General features: G+C 36.2%; 2 protein-coding genes across 7 annotated transcripts in view; one reads left to right on the top strand and one right to left on the bottom strand.

The window, feature by feature from the left end:
• The window catches only part of rgs14a (regulator of G protein signaling 14a), a 36,610-nt gene extending 26,792 nt beyond the window's left edge, over positions 1–9,818 (bottom strand). Inside the window, exons 1-4 of one of the 5 annotated variants that reach the window (XM_053685769.1) lie at positions 5,391–5,510; positions 3,198–3,258; positions 2,613–2,634; positions 1,229–1,398 (exon numbers count right to left, since the gene is read on the bottom strand). In XM_053685769.1, coding sequence (XP_053541744.1) covers positions 1,229–1,390 — 162 coding nt within the window. In that variant the 5' untranslated portion in view covers positions 1,391–1,398; positions 2,613–2,634; positions 3,198–3,258; positions 5,391–5,510. Of the gene's footprint in view, positions 1–1,228; positions 1,399–2,612; positions 2,635–3,197; positions 3,259–5,390; positions 5,549–9,661 lie in introns of those variants that run through there. The other 4 variants (XR_008397849.1, XM_053685766.1, XM_053685767.1 and 1 more) reach the window with 4 other exon arrangements.
• A 1,988-nt stretch (positions 9,819–11,806) lies between these two features.
• On the top strand, positions 11,807–19,718 carry LOC124628912 (uncharacterized). Of its 2 annotated transcripts, none has more exons than XM_047160111.2 (6): positions 11,807–11,975; positions 14,349–14,413; positions 14,501–14,536; positions 17,018–17,266; positions 18,622–18,729; positions 18,848–19,718. In XM_047160111.2, exons 2-6 carry the CDS (start codon positions 14,368–14,370, stop codon positions 18,925–18,927), a joined length of 519 nt encoding a protein of 172 aa, XP_047016067.1. In that variant the 5' UTR covers positions 11,807–11,975; positions 14,349–14,367; the 3' UTR covers positions 18,928–19,718. The 2 variants fall into 2 exon arrangements, with proteins under 2 accessions (XP_047016067.1, XP_047016066.1); XM_047160110.2 differs by having other exon boundaries at positions 14,332–14,413.
• Positions 19,719–21,036: the final 1,318 nt, after the last annotated feature.

Genomic DNA, 21,036 nt, shown 5'->3' with positions numbered 1-21,036 from the left:
GAATAAGTTCTCGTCTCATTTTTTTATATCTATTTGTGAGAATATTACTTCTTTTTTCCCCCCCACCATTTTGTTGGTGTATTAGAGTAAATGTAGAAAAATAAAAAGTAATGGTACGTATTAAAAACGTCACCACGTGTTTACACTGCACATTGAATCTCATAGCCTCTAGAAGTGAGAATGCATGATTACGTGTTCAACCGGCAGTTCGTAAATTTGCTACAATGCTTCCGTTTGCATCTCGCTGCCGAGTAGCTGTACTGCGCAATGACGATAAAGTTGTATCCGTCTATGTATCGCTAAACAACCAGATTATTGGGAAACCGGTCCAGATAATCATATTACAATCATACTTACAATGATGATTCACATCTGTAATGAGACATTAGTGCGAACGTTTCCAGAGAACTGTTTCACAAGGGCAGCAGTGAGCTGGCTAAAATGAGTCATTAACCACTATCCTCTTCCGAGTCTTTCAAATATGCTGACCTATGAAAAACCTAAAATAAAATAAAAATATATTTCTTTAAAAAACACTCTGTATTTAATTTTTTTTTCTGAACACTACTCGTTAGTTTATCTTACAAAAAGCAAATACAAACTGGTTATTCGGAGCAGTTTGGATGGAACAGTATTTATTTCCAGCAAATCTGACATCTGAGCAGAGCATCGTCACCCAGCAATCCCCCATCTGAGTACAAACGTCACCGAATGTTTACACGGTGCACTGAATCTCAGGACTTCTAGAAGTGAGACTACATGAGTCAAATGCATTTGTATGAAACTACATGAGTTTTTCCTTTTTGCTTTCAGACATATTGACAGATGAGGAATTCAATTAGTCATCCATCAATCCGATGGATGATGGATGACTTCAATTAATTAGGTCGAAACCTACTGGATCTGTTGGGCGGCGTGTATGGTGCGGCTGGGCGGCGTATACACTTTATATTTATTTAAACATCAAACAAATGTGATTTTGTACCTATTTAGAGTGATCCAGATCTGCCTATTCCAGTTAGATCCATTAATTCCAGTTCAGAAACATTTTTCTCTCATCTCTCAAAATATATTATGGTCTTCCAGTGGGATTTTTTTGTCCACCATGTCTATTGTTTTTCCATTTTAACATTAATTCTTGTGCAGATAAAGGATCAAAGTAGTTCATAGTGTTAAACATGCAACCAAAAAAAAAATCTGAGTTGAGAATTGAGGTTTGAGCTCTTACAGTAAAGTAGCGCACTCCAACTGCATCCTCCATCAGGCGCTCGAAGCATACGGCCCAGCCGACGACCCTGCTGGCCGGACCGTCTACTCCACTAGGAGCCTCTCCTCCAGCAGAGCCGCTGCTCAGACTCGGGCTGCTGCCTGTGCTCGACAACCTCGACATGTTCAACTCTTCGGAGAGATGAGAAGGAAACGTGTCAAATACGACTGGATTCATTTCTATACAAGAAGTACAGAATTAATCGACAGGCTTAAAAGGTACGCTCGTGATTTTGTATTGCTCTTACTATGAAGAATAATGGAAATATCTATGGAACATGAAACAATCGTTGAACATTACTGAACAAACAACTCCTGGGTTGTGTTTATATCTCTCCTGTTAGTCATGTGACAGACACGCCCCCATGTTTACTGCTTTTAAAAAGCCAACGTGGTAAAATTCTGTGTTGTACACCAATGTCACCAGATTTTCTAAGATGGACGCACCTACTAACAGTAAAGGCGATGATGTTAGATGGAGACTACATTTCTCCTCGTCAGATAATGGTAATTCAATCATTAACTGACGAAATAGTAACCTGTTTGGATCAACGACAAAGTGACAGAGTCAGTACAGCTGCTAATTTATAACTTAAAGACGGTAGACGGCTATGTGTATGAACTCTACTGAAAACCACTGATTCTGAGGGGGGCGGGGCTTCGTGTGCAGTGGGCGTGTCAGGGTTAAAAAGTACACAAAAATCATTTTAACGTTTTTAAATTCACACTGCAAGCTTGCACAAAACACAAATAACCCAATGAGCGGAACGTGACCGTTTGAGATATTTGTTCTTAAGAAATTCACCAAGGTTTTAAGATTTAAGACAATTAGTCAGGACTCCGGTTTCTAATCTAAGTGTGTGGCGTTTTTATTCTTGTCGTGTGGGCGGAGTCTGAAGACTGAAGGATGATCCACAACAAAAACAATCCGTAAAATCTGTCATAATATTCATGGTATCGACATCGGTTAGGCATGCGGCCCAGGCTTAAGTGCGCATGCAGTCTATTATTCATCATGTCATATTTCTTCCTCCTGCACTCCAGGTTCGACCGAATGCTTCCACACTACCATCTGTCTGCTGCAGTAAGAGTTTCTGATGCTCCTCTTCACTAAATTCTTACAACTTTACAATTAATATGCATGTTAAACTCACAAATCTATCATTTTCTCATGCTTTACAAAAAAAAAAAAATACAAAAATAGCTTGCTGTAAACAAACTTCGTCTTCCTGAAGCTGAAATCAAGACAAAACCAGTAATTGTCCCAGATCTACGGGACGTGAAGATTAAAAAAAAAAAGCAACAGAAAAGCAACTGTGCAATGTCAGTACTCGATTTGCACTTACCTCCATCAGAAACCGCCTGCGTCTGCAAGAAGCAAAACACACAAGACAAAAAGAGTCAAACAGGAGGATAAACTTTAACTAAACAATGTGCATGAATTGGGGTAAAGTTGCGAGATGGCAGCAGGAAGTCGTCTCCCGAACAGCTGAACGGTTTGCTTTTGCACTAGAGGTGTTCAGTAGAGTGGCAGCTGTTACACAGGAAACGGAGTTTCATCATGTTGCTTTTCATGATCTGACCCCATTCTCACGAGTGCCAGAAGCAGGATTCTCAATGGCATCCTCGCTTTGCTGATACTAATCCATGTAAATTTCTCTTCATAGAGAAGTACACTCGAGTGCAAACGGTTGCAAATTTTTGCACTTGACTGCAGTTATACAAACTTTTGCACACAGCTGCAGTTATGGTTATATTTCGAGTAACACCCCCCCCCCCCCCCCCCCCTCCCCACCCCACCCCACCCTCCGCCTCGCCATGTTTAGCTTTTAATACTTACTTAAACTGTATTTAAATTGTTTGCTGTCTTGCAACCTATATATAATCATTATTATACTGCTGTTAAATTATAGCACGGTTGTATTCTTAACTCTGATTGGTCAGGTGGTGTTACTTCATTTCCTAGAACAGCAGCTTTGCCCGTAGTTCCAGCTGCAAAGCAAATCACAAGTTTATTAATACAATTAATTCTGCAGGAACAGATCATTTATAGGGTTTCGCATGATGGATGTGCCACATAAACGTATTATTATATAATTATTTTAAAGAGGCGTGTATTTGTTGCTAAGGTCTCATTTTCTGTAAGGTCATGTTTATTTAGCTTTTTTTTTTGAAGGAGTCTCCAGTGTTCACGCTTTGTAACGGTCAGGCAGTAAAGCCAAGTTTTCCTCCGTGTGAACATTTTCCAGGACTTTAAGCTTTGCGGTTTCTCGTTAAGATGACACGCTGAGAGAAGCTGGTGAAGGAATGACTTTATAGCTGCTAAGTGATGTGGCATTCTTTACTACATGAGAATTTGTTAGTGCTGGCTATCTGCTGTGCAATAAAAAGAAAAAATAACCCTCGGGACATGCTGTTCTTTGAAATTGATCGGCTTCGTGCAGTAACAGAAACTCTGCTTTGTGTCAAGTCGCATCACACCGCTCAGTTGTTTAGTTTCTCTACCACAGCATTCCCGATCATGTTTTATTCGGTACTTAAGTCATTCCTCTGTATCTACTGTATGTACCAGCTTAAAAAAAAAACAACAAAAAAAAATGCCTTTGCAGCAAAAAGATATATTTGTCGGCTTGACCGTATCACACGTTTACGCATGCAGAAACCGTGCATCATATCTGCTCGCAATCATATAAAAAAAAAAACAACGCAAAACTATTACTCACTGCTCGTTTGCTCTGATTCGTGTCTCATCTTGTCAGACTTAAGCATAAACAATCGCATCAGCAATCTTACCGTTATGAAACCAGATTTTTTTTTTTACTTTAAAATGTGTCAGTGCAGCAAAAGATATCTCTTATATGATCATCACGCCAACCACAACACTAGCTAGAGCTGTCAAGACAGTAAAAGATCTGTCCTACATGCAAGCAGCAGCATTGTGCATGTATTATATGATTTGATGAGGAAAAGTGCTACAGTATTTCGTTTCTAGTTCTTTTTTTTTTTAAAAACTGGATTTAACCAGTCAAAACTATGTCGAAAATTAGAGAATTGCATTGTGGCGTCTTTAAAAAGTAGCCTAGCCATGATTTAAAATCATGATTTTGCAGCAGATATGCTATGTTATGTATGGTCAAGTGCAAAAGTTTGCAAACCTCGACCTGCCATCTGTCCCCTCTCCACCCACCAACCAACCACCACTGTTCAGGGGAAGGAAACTGACCCTCTGTTTTATGTTTTATCTACATAATTACACGCCATTTAAAACAAAGTAAAATCCACAGCTCTAGAAGTAAGGAGACCATGTACAATGGATACGACACACACACAAAAAAAAAAATAAATAAATAAAAAAAAATACAAAAATGGACCAATCAAACCAGATATGTTAGGAGACTTGAAAGGTGAACATTACAACTGCAGCTCCAGCTGTTCAGAGAATGTGAGAATTCTGAAGGCAAAAGAGTGGGCATACAACATCCTAGAGAATAGTTCTCATTCAGAAAGTAACGCACAAATTTGTAAACTGACATTAACTTCCCCCTCTCACACACACAAACACAAAATTTAACATACACTATTTGACCATTTTTATTCCTCGTGATGATAAACATCTGGGAAACCGAAGTCTTGTTGGTATAAATGGTGCACAAACTTTTGTACTCAACAGCCTAGTATGATCAGATGATGAATTTCAGATCACTTCATGTTCATGCACCAACAAGCACTATGTCCTGATCAATGTTAAACATTATAATTGTACCACTGTCTTCTTTTTTTTGTGGAGTCCCGACATTGTGTTCTTTTTCACATCCTTAAAATGTAACCAAATGAACCAAATCGGTTGAGTTCCTGCTCTAACCATTTAGTTTTGTCCCATGTTGGAGTTTTAATTGAGAGTAAGCAGAAATGAGTGCATCGACCATTGCCTGGAGGTTGACATTACCGTCACAGTAAACATCTTTAAATCAGTCACTAGTGCCGTACTGAAGAAGTAGAGACACTGCAAAACCAAAACGGCTTCCAATCTAATTCTTCAACACTCCCTGTGATTTATCTACAACAACAAAAAAAAAAGGTCTCCATAAAATGCAGGAGAAAATCTAACCCAGGTTTCCACTCACCAGATTACTGGCTGGCACTGCCAGAGTTTTCAGTTTGTTGGCCATGGCTCAATCCAGCTGAGAGCGAGGACACCTCACCAGAAAGCGAGCACACCCGACACTGTTACTTCACGCCCCGGTACTTCGCACGGCTTGTCACTTCCTGTTCCGAAGGGAAGTCTTACCATAGCAACACACCGCAAGGGGAAGTGTCTGCTCTGACTAAAACAAAACTTGTTCTTGACCTTGTTGAGCAACTCCATGATATGAGCTGCAATATAAAGGAACCTAAACATGTAACCACAAGCCAAAGTCAGGCCCTCCAGGCACATCGACATCACCACACGCACAAAGCACTCAACACACACACACACACACACACACACACACACACACACTACAACTTCATGATTCATCAGCAGGGATGTCCAATAGATGTGTAATATATTTTGGGAAAGGGAGGACTGCAAGATCCAAATTTTTTTCAAGCACTGGCAGGTTATAGTGTATCAAAGGGCTTTACTATAGAGCTACTCAACACTGCTGTGACTGTAAGAAATAAAACATGCACAGTACGTACGTTTATAGGAAAATAATCAATGATGGGGTGTTGTGATGTGGGTCGATGTGAAGTAGAGTTAATTTTCCCACCCCAAAGTTGATAAATCTCCAATAACAGCACATCCTGCAGTGTTGTATTCCTATTACCCTTCAGCAACATGCCAATGCTAACAATTTAATAAATAAAAACAGCAGCACATCATGTTTTTATCCCTTTTTAATTTCAAGTCCTAAAAATAGATAAAGAATCCTATTAAACAAATGGGACAAAAATATTGCACTTGGTCATTTATTTATTGAGGAAAATGATCCAATATTTCATATCTGAGAGTGGCAAAAGTATGTGAACCTTTGATTTCAATATCTGGTGTGAGCCACTTGTGCAGCAATAACCGCAACTAAACATTCCTCGGAACAGAACAGCTTCAATTCTGGAGGAGTTTCCTCACATGAACGGTTTGCTTCAGGTCCTCCCACAACATTTCTATTGGTTTAAGATCAGGACTTTGACTTGGCCGTTCTAAAACATTAACTTTCCTCTTCTTTAACAATTCTTTAGTAGAATGACTCGTGTGCTTAGGCTTGTTGTCTTGCTGCATGACCCACTTTCTCTTGAAATTCAGTTCACAGACAGATATCCTGACGTTTTCCTTTAGAATTCACTGGTATAATTCAGATATCTTTGTTCCATCAATGATGGCGAGTCATCCTGGCCCAGATGCAGCAAAACAGGCCCAAACCATGATGCTACCACCAGCATGTTTCACAGATGGGATAAAGTTCTTATGCTGGAATGCAGTGTGTTCCTTTCCCCAAACATAACACTTTCACTAAATTCTATTTTGGTCTCCTCCATTCACAAAACATTTTCCAGTAACCTTCTGGCTTGTCCATGTGATTGTTAGCAAACTGCAATTGGGCAGCAATGTTCTTTTTGGAGAGTAGTGGTTTTCTCCTTGCAACCCTGCCACACACACCATTAGTGTTCTCCTGAAGGTGGACTCATGAACATTAGCCAATGTGAGAGCGGCCTTTAGTTGCTTAGAAGTTACCCTGGCTTCCTCTTTGACTTCGTGGACTAATACAGGTCTTGCTCTTGGAGTGATTGTTGCTGGACGACCACTCCTGTGGAGGGTAACAATGTTCTTGAATTTCCTCCATGAGTACACAATCTATCTGACTTTGGATTATTTAAGTCCAAACTATTTAGAGATGGTTTTGTAACCTTTTCCAGCCTGATGAGCTTCAATAACTCTTTTTCTGAGGTCCTCAGAAATCTCCTTTGTTCATGCCATAATGCACTTCCACAAACATGTGTTGTGAAGATCAGACTCTGATGGATCCATGTTATTTAAATAAAACAGGGTGCTCACTCACACCTGATTGTCATCCCATTGATTGAAAACTCCTGACTCTAATTTCACCTTCAAATTAACTGCCAACCCTAAAGGTTCACATAATTTTGCCACTCACAGATATGTAATATTGGATCATTTTCCTCAATAAATAAGTGGCCAAGTATAATATTTTTGTCTCATTTATTTAATAGGGTTCTCTTTATCTACTTGTAAGACTTGTGAAAATCTGATGTTTTAGGTCATATTTATATGGGAATATATAGAAAATTCTAAGGGGTTCACAAACTTTCAAGCACCGCTGTACATTTAACGCCTGCAAAACAAGTTATTTCCTGTTGTCGTGTCTATAAATGGTCGTTCTCTCAACAGCCTCGTTATTATTCCACTCTCGCGTGATAAGCTGTGTTTTTTCCCTTATCATGTTACCATGTCGTGTGACCGAAGGTTACAGCCTTACTTCTGGCTTTTACAAATATTTATTCATTTATTTTTAAATGGCTCCTCACGGAAAACTTCACCACATCAAAAATTACACACTTATTTAAAAAAAAAAAAAAAATCAATTAAAAAAAATCACTTAATGTGGAGCTTCCTTAATGCAACAGCATTGTGGTATAAACTGTAATCCCTGCTGGGGAATTTTTTTTTTTTTTTTTAAATTATGAAAAATATAAACAATCACAGAAGTTCCAATGGTTCCCACTGCAAGTACCATTATAAACCATCATCAATCATTACCGGTCCTTAATGGCATCCACTAGACATAACATGCCACCAACAGAAGGCAACAAATTACCAGTAGAGACCCACAGGTACCATTACAGTTTTCATTAAAACCAATACAATTCCCACTATAATCATTAAAACCATAAAATAAAAATTCTATGAGGGTTTCTATTGTTTTGGGTTGTTTTTTGTTTTTTTCCAGCAGGTTATTTATCTGAAATTTAGTGAAATACCTGATTATTTCACTGTTGTTCTCACTGCTTATTTTAGCACTTACAGTTGTGTATATCAAAAAAATAATACAGCAAAAATACATGATATTGGTTTAATAATTAATTATTAAAATTATTCTTCACCCTGGTCAGGGTCATACTGGACCCAGAGCGTATTCACTGAACACTCAAAAATAGTCAAATGGAACTTAAATCAATTTGCCTGTCATTGAATTTTCATCTCCCTGATAGACAGATGATGCAACATCCTGTGAATCATGTTAGTGGAGGGAAGTGCCGATATTGTGTAATGGAGTTTCCCCATTAACAATTTTTTATCCGGACCAACTCCCAGCTTGAGCTTGGGCTTGAGTTGGGGTCTGGGTGTCGTTTCAGTACATGTTCTCCCCCTGTCCGTGTGGGTTTTCTCAGAGTTCTTTGATTTCCTCCTACCGAAAAACATGCTGCTAGGTGGATGTGTGACGCTAAATTGCCCTTATAAGCGTCTGGATGCGTGTAGTGTATTACCACCTCACACCCAGCATTCCTGGGATAGACTCAGGTTCCACTGTGACCTTGTGTCCAGGATAAATCTCTTACTGAAGATGGCTAAATTAATTCATTAATTAAAAGACAGGAACAACCAAGAAATAACACCTTATGCATTTTAAATACGAAAGATATTTAACAAATTTGTTTTGTTAGTTTTCTCTGCTGAAGAAAAAAATAGAAATGGTCTTAATGGTTGTAATGGGAATTGTATTGGTTTTAACGGAAACTGTAATGCTCCCTGTGGGTTTCTACTGGTAATTTGTTGCCTTCTATTGGTGGCATGTGTTATGTCATAAAGGACCAATAAGGGTAATGATTTGCCAAGTTTGTAATTGTACGTGTAGTCAAAACCATTAGAATTTCTCTGATGGTTTATAATGGGGGGGTATTCAGCAGGTTTAGCATTTTGTTTTGCTTTATGAAAAGATTTTAAAAACATACACTAATCACTATTACTCTAATTGGAAATTCATAAAACTGGTTTTAATTGTATTATATCAAAGTCAAGGTAAAATGTAATGTTTAGGAGGCACTTGCTTGAAGTTTTTAACGTGAGCTGATGACTGCGCATGCGCGGTCTGAGTAAACACAAACAGCTCAGTGATGTTGATGTTGATGTTTTTCCAGCTAGAAGTGTGTACTCTTTGTCCAAGGAAATACAGTGATTTCGCATTACACATTCTCTGCAGAGATTATCTCGTATTTACTGTGAAACTTTAAGGTAAAAATGGTGAAATAAATGCAAGAGAAAATACTTAGAGAAGAAGGTATTTCAAACTCAAATGAACTGTGCTACTGCAGCAGCGTCTTGCTGGATTTTCCCCCCTCACACTACTTATTAAAAGTAACAAGGATGTTATGAAATTATATCCAGAGAACTCACCTTGCGCTCTTTATGAAGCATTTTAGTTAAATTCACTCTGATTTTTTTCTTAATCCATGCCGACGTGGTCCATCTGGAAACAACGGCCCGGGTTAAACCCCTGATTGCCACCATGTTGTCTCGTTAGAGGAGCCAGACCAAAATAACAGTGCACACTTTCATTTACCTTGTTTAACTAGATGATGAATATGTTTACTGATGTGTTTAACCTCAACTTGAAGTCAGAAACTTTCCACACCTGTGCTGGCAGCAGGTACTTTAATAAAGTCTAATTAGTGAGAGGAAATTGAACAGTGTATACGCCTTTTGTGTTTTGTTTTTTTGTTTGTTTTTGTTTTTTTTAGTGTGTGTGTGTGTGTGTGTGTGTGAAATACAGCGCCTTCTGCTGGACAACAACAGGAACAGTCACATCGAGGGCGAAAAATGAAATGCATTTCCTCATGAAATACTTCCATCATGTGTCTTTACCCTTGTCAAAAAAAGAAAATCCTAAAGGATTCCAATAAGAAAATTGTACGGGATTACATTTAGAATTTGCATCATATTTTGGACGATAAGATAAGATTCCTATAGGAATTATCTTATAGGATAAATATCCTGTAGGAGCACTTCTACAAGCTGTTTAATGGGATCCTATTCAGGTCTATATGGGAAGTCAGTGTGATATTTGTAGGGATTATTTTGACAAGTGTAATGACAAATGCAGCTTAAGGTGTTAACAGAAAAGTTTATAAGTATTAATATTTAAGATGTATATATTTTAGGACTGTATATTGCCAAAATATAGAAATTAATAATACTCCCAAAGCACCCTCTGTAATTTCCAGTAACTTTCCAATAACAAGACATTATTTCCAATAAAATACAAGTAGAGTTCAATACGATTCTCAGAATCAAATAAGATCCTACAGGGTCAATTGAAATTCCTATAGGGATTTTATTTATTTATTTATTTATTTATTTATTTATTCATTTTTTGACAGGGGGGGGGGTCATTTTGCTGTTTTGTTTCATTTCTACAACAAAAATTTGTAACCCAATCAGTATTGGAAATTAACATAACAATAAAACCATAATTTCACTCACTCACCTTCAGTAATTGCTTCATCCTGCTCAGAGTCATGGTATATCTCTGTCATGGTATATCGTCTGTCCCAGAAACACGAGGCATGAGGCAGGAATACACCATGAATGGGACGTCAGTCCATCATGAGGATCCATTCTCACAGTCTTTTACACACTGTGGGCAATTTATCTTAGCCAATCCACTTGTTTTGGGGAGGTTGGAGGGAACCAGAGAATGAGGAGGAAGCCCCATGTGGACAGAGAGTGAACATGCATATGGTAACCCAAGTGTGAAGCAAATTTTTACAAATAAATATTAAAACAAGTTTAAAAAAATAACAAATTCAAAACAAGCAAGCAGATAGATAGATAGATAGATAGATAGATAGATAGATAGATAGATAGATAGATAGATAGAGTATAAGAGTGGCTAAGGAATACAATGACCAAAAAAAAAGTCTTCCTAAAGAAAAATAAAGCTCAAAAGTAATACATTTTCTAATAAATTAAAAGCATAATTTAAATGAGAAAAAATATATAAGCAAAAATCATCACCATTCATATCCTTTAAGGTCATTCAAATGATTCACATTAAAGGAAAAGCTCAATCACCTCACTTCATTTCACGTGATAAGGCAGACCTGTTGCAGTTTCAAGAAGCATAAACAAGTCGAGTTTTCTGAATAAAAGTGTTGATGAGACTCACAGGGTCAAGAAGGTTAAAAGTGCCAAAGTGTAGGCCTACCTGGAGAACATATAAATATAAACACAAATACAAATGCATTTACATTTGCATCGTTTTTACATAGTTTACGTAGTTCTTAAAATTATAGGACGACTTTATTCAGTTTAAACTGTCAGGCCTTTACCTAATCAATCATGTTTAATGTATTCAGTTCCACATGCTTCTCGCCACATCACTTATATGATTCTTATATGAATGAAGTGGATCTCAACTGCACATGCATAAAGTCAATCTACACAACTCCCTGTGCTTCCTGAATGTGTTTCTCTTGAGGAATATAATACTATTGTGGTATGCAAAGCAATAAGCATGTGTTTCCTGTTGCAGGACTGGCTTTACCTAGAGTATTATACCTTTGCTGTCATTTGCATTGAAAACAGGAACCGAGGATCGATTTCCAAAACAAACTCATTCCAGCTATAAAAAGCATGTTTCACCTCCTTCACTTCCTACATCACTTCCCACATCAGTGTTTTACACGCACAACGTATGCCACCTCTGAAGGTAGGATTATGGAATGATTTAGACTTCTTTTTTTCTTTCCATCCCTTTCCTAAAGTTTGTCTTTTTGGTTGCTTATACCATCTTATAAGTCGGTTTAGGTTCAAGCCTTTTATTATATGGTATTATTTCATTATTTCAGTAATACAGCTCAGTTTACTTACAAATTATGATGATTATGCTTTTGTTAAGAATATGTACATTTTCATCCATTCCTTTTGGGGGAAAAAATTAAGGTTTTGTGATTATTATATGATAATCCATAGCTATGCTAGATTTTGTTGTTTCTCTGAAACATAGAATTGACTTTTATAGTAAATGCAGGAAGTCATATGGACTGATTATGGAGGAATTAAATGTAGAATTCCAAACTAAGCTGTTTGAGTTAGGATGAAGTGACTAATACTGTATATGACTGTATGACTACATGTATTTTATTAATAGCAGTGTTACGTCGCTCTTTCCAAAGAATTTGAAACGTTATTTATAACCTCAATTCCGTAAAAGTTGTGACAGTATGGAAACTGCAATAAAACCAAACAAAAAGTCTTTTGAAAATTCTATTCACCCTGTGCTATATTGAAAACACATTATTAACACATTATTTGATGTATTACTTTGTGAATTAATTAATTTTTTTTTCAAATATACACTCATTTCAAATCAGATGACTGCAACACACTCCAACAAAGCTGGGACAGTCGACTGTTTATCACGGTGTAACATCACCTTTGCTTTTAATAATGGTTATTAAGCGTTTGGGCACTGAAGACACCAGTTGGTTAAGTTTAGCAATGCGTCGCACATTCTCAATAGGAGAGGACTGCAGGCAGGCCATGCTAGCACCCGCACTCTCTGCTTACGCAATCATGCGCTTGTATTCCAGGCAGAATGTGGTTTGGTGTTGTCCTGATCTGGCAGCATATGTTGCTCCAAAATGTGTACATATCTTTCTGCATTAATGATGCCCACAGAGATGTGCAAGTTACCCATACCATGGGCACTGACACACACCTATACTATGACAGACACTGGCTTTTGGACCTGACGCTGATAACAACTTGGATGGTCCTTTTCCTCTTTGGCCCGGAGAACACGCCAACTGTTTTCTCCAAAAACTATTTGAAATGTTGAACTTATCAGATCACAAAACATGATTCTACTGTGCTACTGTCCATCTCATATGAGATAGAGTCCAGAGAAGTCGGCAGTGCTTCTGGACAGTGTTGATGTATGTCTTCTGCTTTGCATAGTAAAGCCTTAACTTGTATCTGTGGATGCAGCGGCAAATGGTGTTGACTGACAAAGGTTTGCCAAAGTATTCCCGAGCCCATGTCAGGATATCCATTACAGAGTCATTACGGTTTTTAAGACAGTGACGTCTGAGCGATCGGAGATCACGTGCATTCAGAAGTGGTTTTCAGTCTTGTTCTTTACGCACCGTGATTTGACTGGATTCCTTGAACCTGTTAATTATATTGTGCACTGTAGAAGGTGAAATGCCCAAAATCCTATCGTTTTTGTCTTTGGGGAATGTTGTTCTCAAAGTGTTGGATTATTCACTGACGTATCTGTTGGCAGATTGGCGAGCCTTGACCCACCCTTGCTCTTGAAGGACTAGGCTGTTTCTGGAGGCTCCTTATATACTATGATTAGACGATTGTCTCACCTGTTTCACATCACCTTCTTATTTCAACTTGTCACATCGCTATAAGTACTAAATTGCCCCTGTCCCAACTTTTTTTGGAACGTTTTGCATGCATCAGTCTCAAAATAAACATTTATCTTCAAAAAACTATGCAGTTGATTAGATAAAACATCAAATACCTTGTCTTTATACCTTTTTCGTTTAAATACAAGTCAAAGTACATTTACAAATCACTCCTCTTTGTTTTTATTAACATTTTCCATACTGACCTAACTTTGGTGTCGTATCTTGACAGCACATTTGGAGAGAATAATAATAATAATAATAATAATAATAATAATAATAATAATAATAATAATAATAACGAGTGAGAAAAAAATAAACAAACAAAATAATTTCTAAGTAAAAAATTATTTTTAGTTTCTTAGTATTTCTTAGTAAGACTTTAGTATATCTAGCATCTTATAACAACAACAACAAATAATAATAATAATAATAATAATAATTATTATTATTATTATTATTATTATTATTATTATTATTATTATTATTATTATTATTTGTTGTTGTTGTTGTTGTTGTGATCGTTTTTGTTGTTCTTGTAAGATGCTAGATATACTGGAGCCTTTGCTAAGAAATACAATAGTTTTTGTTCAACAAAATTTGTTGTTGTTTGCAGCATTTCAGATACACCAAATAACATGATGTCAGTGTGATTTACTTTTCAGTAATGACCCTGGCAGAAAGATGGTTGCAACAGGCCTGACTTGTTTCCTCATCGCTTCATTGATTTGTGAGTATAACACACTTCACATATTTACTGTATGTCTAATAATGTCTAAGTGTTTTGTTTTATACTTATCCTTCTCTCTCTCTGTAGACTATGTAATGTCTGCTTGTCATTCACCCACTGCAGGTAAAGTCATTGACTGATTGTCTTTCTTAACTTATTATCCTTAACTCCTTTCATTCGACTTGTTTCTTTTACTGTATATATATATATATATATATATATATATATATATATATATATATATATATATATATATATACAGTAAAACAGTATACAGTATACAGTATAACAGTTAATGTGTTATGTAGAATTTTTCCTCATGTAAAATGCAGTTACAAAACTGTTACCATGTGACTCACCAAAGTCTCTTCTCCGTTAGATATCAATGCTGTTAAAGTGTTAAAGGAAAACTCCACCCTCAAACGTGTTAAATACGTTTTGAAATATGATGTGCTTAGCAATTCTGGTGCTAACTTATAGCTTGGTGATGTATTTCAGTTATTCCTGTTATCAGTTAGCGTTTGTGTGCCACACTGAGGTCACATGGGGACATTGTTATTACTATCACAGGTTGTTTTGTTTTTTTCGCACCTGCCAATTCCAGCAGCATTCATATTAATTAGAGATCCAATGTAAAAGTAATGGAGACAACAAACCTAGGACTCAGAGTCCCAGAATTCAAAGCAGCTATACGACACGGTTACAGAAGAGAGTCAACTCAGCTATTTAGCGATCTATGAGAGGATGAGCATGATGGTGTTGATGGTATGGATATGAAAGTTGAAGCTTTGGAAGCTGATCTTTATTAGCAGAGTGTACAGATGAGGAGGTGAGAGAGCTGGACAGACTAAAGGACTAAGCGCTGCTGCATTTCTCTGTTTAGGTAGTCAAATGGCATTGTGGGTAATGTAGGAAAGTGCTAAATAAAGTGAAAATAGGCCGAAATGTTAATGAAAGATATATAATTCATTCAGGAAATTCATATAAAGATTAATATGCTACCTGTTGTGTGGGTTTTTCCTCTAAAAAAACAAAACACATGGTTGGTTTTCAATCAGTTTAGCTGCTTAAAGAACAGACACGAATGTGTGGTTTTCTCTGTACAAAAATTCTTAACAAGGAAAAAGTACAAAAATAGTTGAATTTCTTTTAGTTCAATGCTGATTAAAAAGTTTATGATTCAACTCTAGATGATATGGAAGTTCTGAGAGTAAATTTTTACTAAGAACAAAGACGGACTATTTCCTAGACTTTACTTATCATTAGCTTATTACACAGATAGATAGATAGATAGATAGATAGATAGATAGATAGATAGATAGATACATAGATACATAGATAGATAGATAGAATATTAGTAAGCTAAGGATGAAAAAGGAATTTTCAGCAGGCCAATGACCCAATGTGTGCATCCAAATCGACAAAAGAATGATCAATGTCTTTGCATGACCTAGCCAGAGCCCAGACCTGAATTCAACTAAAAACGTATAGGGTGACCTGTTGCCAATTACCCTCTATCACGATCTCCCCATCTGGCAGCGCGTTCGGAGAGATGAGTGGGTGCGCGCGTGCTCAGCGAGCGCATGCTCTTCGGATTTTGACAACTGTGACATTGTATACTTTGGACACATGCATTTGTTATGGATCTGTTCTGTCACCTCCCTATTCTGTCATTGGCTGTTGTTTGAGCGTGTGTGTAGATTGATGTGAGCCACCAGCACTTAACGTTGATAATGTTTGATATATATACCGCGAGCCTCCCAGTACACGGCGCAGAGAATTAGATATACTTGATATAGTTGATATAGTTAGTTAGTTAAATACGTGGTCCATGTTATGTTCCTTGATATATTTAGTTAGGTTAAACTTTAGATTAGTCCATTTAATCCACGCTGGTTTTTCCGCTCCCAGTTCATAGTCATAGTTCATGTTTCTTGTTTTGTGTCTTGACCCTGTTTTCTGTGACCGCGACTTTGATTCCTGCTTTGCCCCGTTTATGCCTCTTTGCCGATCACCCGACCCTTTGCCTGTCTTGACTACGTTTTGGATTACAATTTGGATTTATCTGCCTCTGTCTCTTTTAATAAATACGTCTTTTCCTGCACCTGCTTCTGTACTCAATTCCCTTACGTCTCGGGGCGTGACACCCTCCAGCTGTTTCCTTTCAGAAACACTTACTTTTCCAACCTTATGTTGCCCCGTCCCAACTTTTTTGAGACGTGTTGCGGCCATCGAATTCAAAATTACCTTATTTTTCCATAAAACGGTACATTTCCTCAGTTTAAACATTTGATATGTTTCCTTGTTCTATTGTGAATTACATTTGGGTTTATGAGATTTTCAAATCATTGCATTCTGTTTTTATTTATATTTTACACAGTGTCCCAACTTTTTTGGAATCATGGCTGTAATTTCACATTGAGGGTGGAAGACATGATTTATCTTGGTTTATATATATATATATAGTGTGTGTATATATATATATATATATATATATATATATATATATATATATAGAGAGAGAGAGAGAGAGAGAGAGAGAGAGAGAGAGAGAGAGAGAGAGTAAACTGTATATATTGGGCATTTGTCATTTTGTTGATCCAGGTAACATCACTGCACAGGTGACGAACCTCTCCTCTGTAATCGGCTGTGTCACTGATGTAAATGTCACCTGTGAAACGAACCTGTCTCTGAACCTGATCTATGGCTTTGAGTGGCAGAAGGACCAGAATAATATAGACAGCAACAAGCAGAACATTTTGGTTCAGATAAAAAAAAATGTGACACTCACCTGTACTGTTCTGAGTTCATGTGGAAACGTCACCTCTTCATCTTACAACATAACAAGAAGTTGTAAGTATAAATATGTTTGTCTCTAGAAACACATCATATAAGATATTTCATATTCATAATGTCATATTCATAAATAAATGAAAGTATTAAAGATAATACATAGCACTACAAATAATAACACTGAAAAAAAAATCACTATCATATCATGACAAGTATGGAATAAAACACCACTTGGCATGTTGTTATAGTTATATATGATGTTACCATGCTGAAGTTGATTATTTACCAATAATAGCATGTCCCCAAGTATTTTATTCCTCTAGAACCACTGCGATTTCTCAATGATTACAATTTGGCCTTTATTAAAGAATGACACACTTCATACTTTTAACCAATGACATTTACATTTAATGCTGTAGACCTTGTCCACACTGATCAAGTCACGTCAATAGGTTTTTATTGTCATTCCTCTATATGTAGTGCCCTCCACTAATATTGGCACCGTTGGTAAATATGAGCCAAGAAGACTGTGAAAAATGATCTTTATTGTTTAAACTTTTGATCTTTTGTTCAAAGAATTCATGAAAATACTCTGCTGTCATGGATATCAAACAATTGCGAACACAACACAGGTTTATCAAAAAAAAAAAAAAAACAATCTTTATTAAATATAGGTGTGCTACAGTTTTTGGCACCCCTATCAATTCATATGAGCAAAATATATTTGAAGTATATTCCCATTGACATTAAAAAAAAAAAAATTTTAGTACACCTGGGTGACTGGGTGACATTGTTATGAATGACTAAGGGAATTTGGCCTATGTGTTACCTCATATTTATACCCCTGTGAAACAGGAAGTCATGGTTGAACAATTTCCTGTTCCTAGTCACTCTGATATACTAAAAAAAAATAAATGTAAACTATCAATTGGATATTTGTTCTGTTTTCTCATTTCTCATTTATAACTTTGGATCTTTGTGTAAGCCTGATCTTAGTATCTTTGTTGCCTGCTTTTCTCTCTCTCTGTCTCTCAATGTTGGATAAAACATCGTTGAAAGATTTATACATGAAAATATATTTGTTGATACATTTGATGTATTATCTGTCATTTGGTTATCCTCCCACGAAATCAAATCATAAAGGAACGTATTCAATAGTATACTGCAGCAGCACGCCTTACCTCAACCAAAAAAAAAAAGTAGACTGTAGGTTATTTTGAATGTGTAGAAGTGGGAAGTGAAGACTGCTGGCTGAAATCCAGTTTAAACTGACGAAGAATTTCGGGTGAGCGAGTACTGCTCAATGTGTTCAAGTCCACTCGCCTTCACTTTCTACTATCATGTAGCCAATCAACAATATTTCACATGTACAGCTGACTGATTTATATCTGGATATTTGTGACATTTTCTCCGAGGCACTGAAGATAACATCACCACCGTTCTGCTGATCTGTGGAGCAGGAGCTATTATCGTCATCTTCATGTTTGCCATCACCATGAAGATTATGCTGAAGCGAGGAGAAGGTGAGCTCCACCTCAGTCAAATACATAAAAGACCATACTTTTACATGTTAAAATAAATTAGTATTTAAATAAGCCTAGCATTTAAATCTTGACTCTGTATCTGTTTTACTTTGATTAGCTCAAAGGCAGGCCAGGAGGCAACAGAGACAGGCGATGCAGGGCAATGACAGCACTGCGACCGTCACAAGCTACTGGTGAGAGAGACAGAGAGTGTGTGAATGGCATTATTTAATTTGTTACAGAACAGCATGTGAGGCCAAGATATAGTCATTTTTCCTCTGTGGACACTCTTTTTCTGTTGATCTGTTTTTCTTTGAAAATAATTTCTAATTTTGCTTTACTTAATGGCAAATCCTGATGTTATGGATTTATTTGTTTTTAATTAATTTTTTTTCATTTAATTTTCATTTTCATTTAATTAACAAATTTTTAAAAATGTAACAACTAACTAATGAATTGCTTAACTATTAATTATTATTAATAATAATTAATAATTAAGTGCTGAGGTGCAGTTTACATGGATCAAAAATAATATCTTTGTACACAAAGTGTATATATAATATATATTTTACTAATTATATATTAAAATAATTATATAATACGTAGAACAGTTATGTAAATAAGTATGTAATTCTGTGGCATTATGATATTCTACGCAATGTTATTAATCAAGAATGATATCACGACACATTTATATAAATACTATTAACAGTCATTTGACTCGTTTAAAATGTCGTTCAGTATATGTGGTAACTGTAAATGCATACTTGGGTATTATATTGCATACTTGGGAAATATTTTTTTTATTTTTGAAATATCTTTTTATTTTATTAATTAAATATTATTGCAATTATAATTTGTTTGTTTTCAGCATATACATTTTTTGTTATCCTTTTTATAACTTTGACTCAATTTAAGTATATTGTTATCGATAACTGATTTTATACTACACTGTAAAACGGGATAATTTCATTTAACTCAAAAAATTTGAGGAAACTAATTATCTCAAAATTTTTAAGTCGATGAATCAGTTTCTTTAAGCCAAATACACTTAAATATGACAAAAATTTAAGTCAAACTTGTTATATTTAAGTGTATTTGGCTTAAAGAAATTGATTCATCGACTTAAAATTTTTGAGGTAATTAGTTTCCTCAAATTTTTCGAGTTAAATGAACTTATCCGGTTTTACAGTGTAAATAGCGAGGCTCTGATCCGTGTAATACCTATATGAGGATCTCTGATTTTGTTCTGTATTGTTATTCCATCCCAATAAAGCTATGAATAACAGTTTTATTTACTGTTTATTATTCACTTTTCTCCAGAGTGTAGTGGAAGGTTGAGATCGTTTGCTTTGTCCGTTTCAGTTAAGTGCTTGGGCAACCCTCAGAAATTCACACCTACATTTTTAGATCTCGGATTAGGAGATGATTTTCCGATATCCATTTAAAATTAGGTTGTTTTTTTTTTTTATTTATGAATAGTGTAAAGGTGCAGTGACAAAGGAAATACAAAAAAAACATATCAGGAATGTTAATAGATCGAATATCTATACGGATGCATTCAAATGAAACTTTTGTGTTGAGAATTGCTGAGAATATTGTGTTTTTAACATTAGAAGGAGACACAGTGCTCTCGCTGGCCAAATGATTCAAATTGTGAGAAATGTTGCTAGGCCTGCTGGGAACTTTGGTCACAGAATATGAATTAGTTGAAGACTGAGCCCAATGATTTATCTAACTACCAACTCAGCTGGTAAGGCTCTAATTTACTGAGATCTATATGTAAATGAGCTTTTTGCATGTGGAGGTTGTTCCTGGTAGCCAGAGTGAGCTCAGATCTCAAAGGGTCTCCTGGAAGAGTGACACTAAATTAAAAACTGGGTGGGGTTTAAAATGTTGAAAAGTTGAACATAGGCTACAATATGAATAAATGATCGAATAAATTATTATATTAATTAGGTCTATGCAAATGAAAATCTTTTCAAAGATTCTGTTTAAATACTGTGGGCCTTGGAGGTCCAAGTGTAATAGGAAAAATACAAAATACAGTACATTACTGCAGTAATAGCCTATAACACCGGAGTGTGCTACAGAGCTAACAGTGCTCATATTCAAGGCCAGGAACCCATACGCAGTCAAAATATGCTCTATAAAGTATACACCAGACTTTAAAACTTCTATAAGCTCAGATTTTCTCTTTCTAAGCTGAATGCATGTAATAATGGTGACAGGAATGTTTGTAGTAATTTGTATAAAAACTTCAGAGATGCAGGATTTATTGCAGTTATTGGACAGTCACAGTGGTTG

The sequence above is a fragment of the Ictalurus punctatus genome, chromosome 14 (assembly GCF_001660625.3).
Source record: "Ictalurus punctatus breed USDA103 chromosome 14, Coco_2.0, whole genome shotgun sequence".
NCBI lineage: Eukaryota > Metazoa > Chordata > Actinopteri > Siluriformes > Ictaluridae > Ictalurus > Ictalurus punctatus.
The sequence above is the reverse complement of the archived record's forward strand: the minus strand, read 5'-3'. Positions and strand labels throughout refer to the sequence as shown.

Excerpts from the sequence above, each read along its gene's own strand:
- LOC124628912 (XM_047160110.2), top strand. Across the intron at positions 17,267-18,621 it reads TTACAACATAACAAGAAGTT|GCACTGAAGATAACATCACC; the intron begins GTAAGTATAAAT and ends ATTTTCTCCGAG. Across the intron at positions 18,730-18,847 it reads TATGCTGAAGCGAGGAGAAG|CTCAAAGGCAGGCCAGGAGG; the intron begins GTGAGCTCCACC and ends TACTTTGATTAG.